The sequence below is a fragment of the Xyrauchen texanus genome, chromosome 35 (assembly GCF_025860055.1).
Source record: "Xyrauchen texanus isolate HMW12.3.18 chromosome 35, RBS_HiC_50CHRs, whole genome shotgun sequence".
In the NCBI taxonomy this organism is placed as follows: domain Eukaryota; kingdom Metazoa; phylum Chordata; class Actinopteri; order Cypriniformes; family Catostomidae; genus Xyrauchen; species Xyrauchen texanus.
In genome coordinates, this window is record NC_068310.1 from 38,165,213 (window position 1) to 38,175,212 (window position 10,000).

The 10,000-nt window shown below is 42.0% G+C and overlaps 2 protein-coding genes across 2 annotated transcripts in view; one reads left to right on the forward strand and one right to left on the reverse strand.

Annotated features, from left to right (window-relative positions):
- Positions 1-5,902, forward strand: part of scarb2c (scavenger receptor class B, member 2c) — a 20,916-nt gene extending 15,014 nt beyond the window's left edge. Inside the window, exons 10-12 of the mRNA XM_052105887.1 lie at positions 1,163-1,214; positions 2,833-2,985; positions 4,879-5,902. Coding sequence (XP_051961847.1) covers positions 1,163-1,214; positions 2,833-2,985; positions 4,879-4,917 — 244 coding nt within the window. The 3' untranslated portion in view covers positions 4,918-5,902. The remainder of the gene's footprint in view (positions 1-1,162; positions 1,215-2,832; positions 2,986-4,878) is intronic.
- A 2,498-nt stretch (positions 5,903-8,400) lies between these two features.
- The window catches only part of LOC127628923 (liver-expressed antimicrobial peptide 2), a 3,777-nt gene continuing 2,177 nt past the window's right edge, over positions 8,401-10,000 (reverse strand). Inside the window, exon 3 of the mRNA XM_052105907.1 lies at positions 8,401-8,762. Within this exon, the coding sequence (XP_051961867.1) occupies positions 8,726-8,762 (37 nt within the window). The 3' untranslated portion in view covers positions 8,401-8,725. The remainder of the gene's footprint in view (positions 8,763-10,000) is intronic.

Consider the following 10,000-nt stretch of genomic DNA (forward strand, 5'->3'; position numbering starts at 1 on the left):
TCAGTGTGTGTGTGTGAGTGTGTGTCAGTGAGTGTGTGTGTGTGAGTATGTGTGAGTGTGTGTCAGTGAGTGTGTGTGTGTGAGTATGTGTGAGTGTGTGTCAGTGAGTGTGTGTGTGTGAGTATGTGTGAGTGTGTGTCAGTGAGTGTGTGTCAGTGAGTGTGTGTGTGTGAGTATGTGTGTGTGTGTCAGTGAGTGTGTGTGTGTGAGTGTGTGTCAGTGAGTGTGTGTGAGTGTGTGTCAGTGAGTGTGTGTCAGTGTGTGTGTGTGTGAGTGTGTGTCAGTGTGTGTGTGTCAGTGAGTGTGTGTCAGTGTGTGTGTGAGTGTGTGTGTGAGTATGTGTGAGTGTGTGTCAGTGTGTGTGTGTGTGTGTGTGTGTGTGTGTGTGTGTGTGTGTGTCAGTGTGTGTGTGAGTGTGTGTCAGTGAGTGTGTGTGTGAGAATGTGTGAGTGTGTGTCAGTGTGTGTGTGTGTGTGTGTGTGTCAGTGTGTGTCAGTGAGTGTGTGTCAGTGTGTGTGTGAGTGTGTGTCAGTGAGTGTGTGTGTGAGAATGTGTGAGTGTGTGTCAGTGTGTGTGTGTGTGTGTGTGTGTGTGTGTGTGTGTGTGTGTGTGTGTGTGTGTGTGCTATTAATTGTTTGATTAAATCATTAATATCTTTATTATGTTGTTTTGATGTCGGGAAATCTCTTATCTGTCTAATGATATCATGAGTTGGCAAAATGACCTGCAGAAGCATCTTGACCTTTGACCTGTTAGAGGGCAGATTGCATTAGTGTTCAGTAAACATTCATATAGACTTTATTCAAGCTTTTAACGGGAATAAGATGTGCGGGGTCGACTCGCCGTCTCTTCAGTGACACAAACATTATAAACGCTTTAAAGCTCCTCGATCACATCTGATGTGGCACAACTCGTGATGTCTGAAGGTCTTTATGCTGAAATATTCCTTTAATTGACAGTTTTTCACATTTTCCAATCAAAAGTCATAAACAGGTTAAGCATAAACCGGTTTTTGCACATTGCACTGATGTAGCGGTGCATGTAAACACGTCCAATCACTTGAATCTGTTGTTCCCGCGGCTCCTGCGATGTCTGGAATGAGGGTTTGGGTATTGCTGTGGATGTAAACGTGCTCAATGGTCTTTTGTCTTTGTGTTTGCAGTCAAACTAGGAATATCAGGACGTTGGTGTATCCAGTGATGTACATCAATGAGGTAAATGTTTAAACATCTTTAAATATGGCCAGTTTATAGTCAATCATGAAAATGACGTGAAGTGAGTCTCGATGCAAACTGAAGCATTATTGATTTCTTTGGACTTTCGAGGGATTTTTAGACATGCTTTTGTTTTTTTTACACCTCGTTAAGTTTCGTACAATTCGAGATTTCTTGGTAACTCTTGCGAATGAGCCGTAACCCTGAAATATATATATATTAGGGGATGTAAACTAGTGCTAAACATGAAATACGAGGGACATATATTGATTTATTTAGTGATTTAAAAGGTTTTTTATGATTTTAATCGTCTTCCCAATTTGTAACGCCCAATTCCCAATGCCTTCCCAAGTCCTCGTGGTGACTCGTTGACCGCGTTACCGTGTAGACGTAGTGCGTGTGGAGGCTATTCACGCTATTCTCTGCGGCATCCACACACAACTCACCACACGCCCCACCGAGAGAGAGAACCACATTATAGTGACCACGAGGAGGTTACCCCATGTGACTCTACCCTCCCTAGCAACCGGGCCAATTTGGTTGCTAAGGAGACCTGACTGGAGTCACTCAGCACGCCCTGAATTCAAACTCACGACTCCAGGTGTGATAGTCAGCGTCAATACTCGCTGAGATACCCAGACCCCTTAATATCTATTTTATTTATTTATTTAATTTGGATTGATTTGGCCCTCTATATCTATATAAATAGCATTTTAACTAGTGAAATTGAATTATCTATAATTCATTTCCTGCTTGTTATGGGTGATGTGGATTGGTTAAAAATAAACATATCGGGGGTTCTGGCGATCTCAGCGAGTATTGACAATAAATAAATAAATAAACATATGGGCTTGACTCCAGTCAGGTCTCCTTAGCAACCAAATTGGCCCGGTTGCTAGGGAGGGTAGAGTCACATGGGGTAACCTCCTCGTGGTTGCTATAATGTGGTTCTCGCTCTCGGTGGGGCGTGTGGTGAGTTGTACGTGGATGCCGCGGAGAATAGCGTGAAGCCTCCACATGTGCTACGTCTCCGCGGTAACACGCTTAACAAGTCACGTGATAAGATGCGCCGATTGACGGTCTCAGACGCGGAGGCAACTGAGAAGAAATCAGAAATGTTTTCTCTGTTATTTTAAAAACTGCACAGTTATATGGTAAGTAGTGTTTTTATTTTAGTTTATTTTTGTACATTTAGCATTGTTTGTCCCGATCAGAACAGACCTGAGACGCGTTTTAGGCACTCATCGCGGGCGTCAGGTTTGGGTACTTGAAGATTTCTTAAACTTCGTCATTAAAATGACTTCCTGTATTTACATTGTTTTAAACTGTTCAATAAAACCATGCAAATGTTCAAACAGTGCAACCAAATTATTCATGCCCCAGTGCATGCTGGGAAGTGGGTAAATGGGAACACGCATAAACATTTTGTGTACGCCAATTTAAACCGAAATAAATGCATTAATCCAACTCGCTGCTGAGCGTTCCTGAACGTTGCCATAGCCAAAAAAACAAACCCAGCACTAATAAATCTTTCAATGTTTTTCTGCATTGTTTACTTGATATAAGAACCTGTTGTATTATTAAAAAATACTCCGGATACTCTCATCCTGTTTTTCAGAGTATCGTTATCGATGAAGAATCCGCCAAGAACCTGCAAGCGGTCGTTACCATGGCGAATGTGGTCATCAACATCCCGTTCATCGTGATTAGCTTGGGCATCTTACTGGGCATGGCCTTTATAGTGCTCATGTGCCGACAGAAAGTGCCAGAGGTGAGTCTTTAATCAATGTGTGATGTCATTTCCTTTCCGCCACAATACTGTGGATTAGGGCTCTGTTTCAAAACCTAGTGAGCTGCCTTGTCCCTTCTTAGGGAGCATTATATCTGAAATAGAACCTCATTCAACAATCACACAAATACTACTTCTCACGTGAAGCAATTAAGAAACTCGACCCAGGGGGTCTGGGTATCTCAGCGTGCTGAGTGACTCCAGCCAGGTCTTCTTAGCAACCAAATTGGCCTGGTTGCTAGGGAGGGTAGAGTCACATGGGGTAACCTCCTCGTGGTCGCTATAATGTGGTTCTCGCTCTCGGTGGGGCGTGTGGTGAGTTGTGCGTGGATGCTGCGGAGAATAGCATAAAGCCTCCACAAGCGCTATGTCTCCATGGTAACGCACTCAACGAGCCACGTGATAAGATTCACGGATTCTGCACACCCGGCCCCTAATCCGGCTAATCAAGCCTCGGAGAGGGATAAAGGCAGACTGGAAGCTGCAGTGCGAGAGAGAGAGAGAGATTTACGGGCAGCTGTCCGACACCTGTGTGCGTTTGTCTTTTTGTTTCAGTTGCTTATTAAACTATTATTTATATTGTCAAGCCGGTTCTCGCCGCCTCCTTTCCGTTAATTGCTTTACACTGGTGGCGAAACCCGCGAATGAGGAGGGATGTGGCGTAGTAGAGTCCTCGTCAGTACCATCCATCCCAACGGAGCAGCCGTGGCCATTCGCCGAGGACGGCGGAGCCTAACTGAACGCTTGAGAGCGGAGGAACGGCCGCCGGCCACGAGGTGACGAAGAGCTCCTAACCGAACACTCCAGAGCGGAGGAGCGGCCGCCGACCGCGAGGTGACGAGGAGCTCCTAACCGAACGCTTGAGAGCAGAGGAACGGCCGCCGGCCACGAGGTGACGAGGAGCTCCTAACCGAACGCTTGAGAGCGGCGGAACGGCCGCCGGCCACGAGGTGACGAGGAGCTCCTAACCGAACGCTTGAGAGCGGAGGAATGGCCTCTGGCCACAAGGTGACGAGGAGCTCCTAACCGAACGCTTGAGAGCGGTGGAACGGCCGCCGACCGCGAGGTGACGAGGAGCTCCTAACCAAACACTTGAGAGCGGAGGAACGGCCTCCGGCCACGAGGTGACGAGGAGCTCCTAACCGAACGCTTGAGAGCGGCGGAACGGCCGCCGACCGCGAGGTGACGAAGAGCTCCTAACCGAACACTCGACAGCGGAGGAACGGCCGCCGACGGCGGGGTGACGAGGAGCTCCTAACCGAACGCTCGAGAGCGGAGGAACGGCCGCCAACCGTGGAGGTGACGAGGAGCTCCTAACCGAACGCTCGAGAGCGGAGGAACGGCCGCCAACCGTGAGGTGACGAGGAGCTCCTAACCGAACGCTCGAGAGCCGAGGAACGGCCGCCGATGGCGGGGTGACGAGGAGTTCTTAACCGAACGCTCGAGAGCGGAGGAACAGCCGCCGACCGCGAGGTGACGAGGAGCTCCTAACCATACGCTCGAGAGCCGAGGAACGGCCGCCGACCACGAGGTGACGAGGAGCTCCTAACCGAACGCTCGAGAGTGGAGGAACGGCCGCCGACCGTGAGGAGACGACCGCGAGGAGACGAGGAGCTCCTAACCGAACGCCTGGCGCGTTCAGGGGCGGAGGAGACCCCTACCAGCTTCTGATCCTCGACGAGGTCTGAGACCGCGAGCCGCGGAGGTGCTCCTGGACGAACCGTCTGCCCGTAACACTCTCTCTGTCGCACTGCCGTCTCCGGTCGGCCCTTATCCGTCTCCGAGGCTTGATTAGTTACTTGAGATGTTTTGCTGCTGATGTCTTTGTATGGTTTGAACGTTAGAAGTAATGGATTGTTTCTTTCCATTTCTTAGAGTTCAGCAGCAGAACGGGACCCCCTGCTCGTGTCGTAATCTCACAGGATGTACAGCAGAACATCAGGATGAACTAACATGCGTTTACAGTCACTGGCATCGATTCAAGCATCAATGCATGCAGCAGACAACTCATAGTGCAAAGTTTGTCTTTAGTATTTCATCAAACCGTAGAGTAATAAAACATACATCATACTAATAAGACACTAATAATGGGGTGAAAGCACGCGTGATGTAATGTACACATTGCCACATCGTCACGTTCTTTTAAGTCACTATAACCGGCAAAAGTGTCGCTATTGTTGCTTTGGTGCCATGATGCATTTATGAAAACAAGCTTGTTGTGTTTTTCTCTTCGGCCAGATTAAAGTTGTTTTTCTTGGTGTAACATAAGATTGAAAGATTGATGGTGCATCGACTCTACAGAGGGCATCAATCATGTTTTAAGAGTTGATTTATGACACTTTATTAACTGTTTCAGTGAATGCAATGAAAGCCATAACCGCCGACCCCTCTGGCAAAACTCTAAAATCTCTGTATTGAAAACTAAATGTGTAACATTATGATATATTAATAAATCTCTGTGCATAATTCAGAGGTTCTTCATGTTTGTCCCGTGCTGTATTACATTATCTCAACATCTCTGTTCATTAATATGCACTGATCGATCGATGTTTCTTCAACTTCAAACGGCATTTACAATATACACAATTAAAAAGTTAAAAGTACACTAACTTAAAAATAAATGTGTTTACAAAATGGTTTGGTGTGGTGGAAATGATCGTAACTTTGAAATCATTTTCACACAATAATTCATGATATTGTTTGTTTATTTCAGCCTTTGTTTCGATGATCAAAGTTTTAAACATGTGATTTTCATTCTGGGTCTGATTAAAACAGTCGAATCTTTACATAAAAGACATTTGAAAAGTGCCAAATATAAATGATGACGTCTGTTTTCATGAGACCTTCATATAAAGCTGAAATCTGTTTGTTTTAATAAAAATAAACCCCTTGACAAGAAGTTGCAAGAATGCCTTATTTCATACTTGCTTTTATTTAAATGACTGTTTTCCAGCATGCACACAAATATATTATTTACATATTTACACATTTCAATTTTAAGTAATTGAATCTTAAAAACAAAATAAAGTAAAAACAATATATATGTTTTATTATTTTAATTTATATATATTAAGTTTTATTATTTAAATGTGTGTATACATATATATTAATTTTATTATATATATATATATATATATAAGTTTAATTATTTAAATGTGTATATATATATATATATTAGTTTTATTATTTTTATTTATATATATAAGTTTTATTATTTAAATGTGTATATATATATATATATATATATATATATATATATAGTTTTATTATTTTTATTTATATATAGTTTTATTATTTTTATTTATATATAAAGTTTAATTATTTAAATGTATATATATATATATTATATATATATATATATATATATATATATATATATATATATATATATGTTTTATTATTTTTATTTATATATAAAATTTTATAAAAAATATTATATAAAGTTTTATTATTTTAATTTAGTAAAAAAATACACATTCAATTTGATGTCATTTTGTTATGAAATTCAAATGTGTTAATCTTGTAAATATTATTATTAATATTGCTAAAATATAAACTTTTAGTGTGTTATATTTTTGTTGCGCATAATGCATTTAAGAGTAACTGAAATTATGTAAATATTTGAAACATTTTTTACGATTTTATACAGATTTTTTCAATGAGGAATACCGAACACAAATCTGAAAATTGTGTCATCGTTTACTCTTTTAACAGTATGTATTTTGTAGAGGTCGGCTGATGGTGGATTTTGCCGATAATGAGAACTGAGGTGGTGGAAAAGGCTGATAACTGATTCATCTATTTAGAGAACTTTAAAAAAATGTCTATGACAGGCAAAGACATGAATAAAATCTCATGTGCAGTTTATTGTTCAATTAAAATCCCAATAATAACCAGAATAATTAAGATTAAGAAAGATTTGGTGCATAATGAGGGACTTTTATTTTGAAATGATGAAGACGAGGCACCGTAACAATACTCTATATTAAAGCATTTACAAAGTTGAGCTTTAATAAAGCCTTTATGTTCACCAGATGAATGGGTTTTATGTATATACAGTATATTTCACCAGATAAGGTTTAATGAAACCAAGTCATGTGACTTGCGTGCTATAATCCAAGTCTTCTGAAGTCATATGTGTGTCTTTGTGTGAGGAACTGAATAAAATGTAAATTATCTTGCCTATTGTTGCTGCTTTCGTGGCTCATTTGCATTCAACTAAATAAATAGAATCCAGGGCGTGCTGAGTGACTCCAGCCAGGTCTCCTTAGCAACCAAATTGGCCCAGTTGCTAGGGAGGGTAGAGTCACATGGGGTAACCTCCTCGTGGTAGTGATTAGTGGTTCTCGCTCTCAATTGGGCGTGTGGTGAGTTGTGTGGTGAGTATTAATTAAATAAATATATAATCTGCATGTGCTGCACACTTCAAAGTGAAAGTGTGAATCCGCTCATATGCTGAAAACACATTTTATGAGCATCACGCGCTCCGATTGTTGTAGCAGATGACAGGAGAGAGCACTCATTCACTTTGATGCGTGCAGCACCTGCAGACTATATATTTATATATATAATTAAAACACAGTATTTTGGGGGGGTCTGTGTATCTAGGTGAGTATTGACGCTGACTATCACACCTGGAGTTGTGAGTTTGAGTGACTCCAGTCAGGTCTCCTAAGCAACCAAATTGGCCCGGTTGCTAGGGAGTCTAGAGTCACATGGGGTAACCTCCTCGTGATCATATTTATTTAAGTATTAAATAAATAAATATATAATCTGCATGTGCTGCACACTTCAAAGTGAATGTGTGAATCCAATCATATGCTGAAAACGACCTGGAGTCATGAGTTTGAATCCAGGGCGTGCTGAGTGACTCCAGTCAGGTCTCCTTAGCAACCAAATTGGCCCGGTTGCTAGGGAGGGTAGAGTCACATGGGGTAACCTCCTCGTGGTCGCTATAATGTGGTTCTCGCTCTCGGTGGGGCGTGTGGTGAGTTGTGCACGGATGCTGCTGAGAATAGCGTGAAGCCTCCGCATATGCTACGTCTCCATGGTAACGTGCTCAACAAGTCACGTGATAAGGTGCGCGGATTGACGGTCTGAGACGCGGCGGCAACTGAGATTCGTCCTCTGACACCCGGATTGAGGCAAGTCACTACAACACCATGAGGACTTAGAGTGCATCGGGAATTGGGTGTTACAAATTGGGCAGAAAAATGACTAACTTGGTATTTAGCGCTTGGACTATTTTAAAGATACTTCTGTGGTGTTTTTATAGTTCTGAGCGTAACAGCCACTAATGACTGTCATTGAATGCACTATTAATGTAACAAAGTAATGTGGGAAACGATTAAAAGAGCGCATGTTGCACATCTGACTTGACCTTCTGATATTTACACAATAAATAAGGTGCAGCTGATAATGAAATGGATTTAATACAGATTAATTTGCCAGTTATGTTGGTATTTGATCACATCAAACATCTCGTGAAACTGTGGATGCAAAGTTCATATTTTGCACTTCTGTTCGACTTGAACTTGTGTTGATGTAGTCGTTAATAATGATAAAACTGGAGTTTTTATAGACGCGTTCCTGAGAAATCTGTGGCACGTTTCATACCACAATCAACAGGCCGAATATATTTTCTTATTGATTGTGTGAGGAAATGAAGATTCAGTCTTGAGGTTCTGCTCTTCATGATGTTTGAGAGAACGGCGTCTCAGTCCTAAGCGTGTTGGCTCTTGAAGGAGCACGCATGTTTCCTGAAAGACAAGATGAGTTTAAAGGTTAAAAACTCTGTGAATCATAAAATGAAACAAAGTGAAGATTTCTGACACTTCCTGATAGCGATTGAGAGTTTCATTGTAGCTTGATGACTCTGAAATTGCTGGTTCGCGGGCGGCTTGTGTTTCGTTGATAAACTCTTATCAGAGCTGTCAGTCATTCTGAGGTCATTGATCACAGTTGTGCAATATTGTAACACATCACGAGATATTGAAACACTTTACAATGAGGTTCCATTAGTTAATGCATTAGGTATCATGAACTAATTGAACAATATAATATTACAGCATTATTTTATTTTTTTAATCTAATATGTTTTTAAAAACACAATTGCTCATTGTTAGTTCATAATGCATTAACGAATGTTAATAAATACATGGTGTTTTTATAATATCCCTTTAACTGACAAAAGCTGACATCATCCTTCAGGAAGTGATATCGTTTTTGGAGGGAAAACTCTGAACAACAAACAAACATCAGTATTAGCCAGTGGTGTAGCCAAGGATGGGCCAGGTCCACCCAGAGTATTCGAAATTATTCTCTGATTTCAAATATATATTTATAAACAAGTTTAAAAATTTCAAATTTGGGGTGACTGGGTATCTCAGCGAGTATTGACACTGACTATCACACCTGGAGTCGCGAGATTGTATCCAGGGCATGCTGAGTGACTCCAGTCAGGTCTCCTTAGCAACCAAATTGTCCCGGTTGCTAGGGAGGGTAGAGTCACATGGGGTAACGTCCTGGTGGTCGCTATAATGTGGTTCTTGCTCTCGGTGGGGCGTGCTGAGTGACTCCAGCCAAGTCTCCTTAGCAACCAAATTGGCCCGGTTGCTAGGGAGGGTATAGTCACATGGGGTAACCTCCTTATGTTCGTGATTAGTGGTTCTCGCTCTCGGTGGGGCATGCTGAGTGACTCCAGCCAGGTCTCCTTAGCAACCAAATTGGCCCGGTTGCTAGGGAGGGTAGAGTCACATGGGGTAACCTCCTCGTGGTGGTGATTAGTGGTTCTCGCTCTCAATGGGGTGTGTGGTGAGTTGTGTGGTGAGTATTAATTCAATAAATATATCATCTGCATGTGCTGCACACTTCAAAGTGAACGTGTGAATCCGCTCATATGCTGAAAACACATTTTATGAGCATCACACGCTGTGATTGTTGTAGCAGATGACAGGAGAGAGCGCTCATTCACTTTCATGCGTGCAGCACCTGCAGA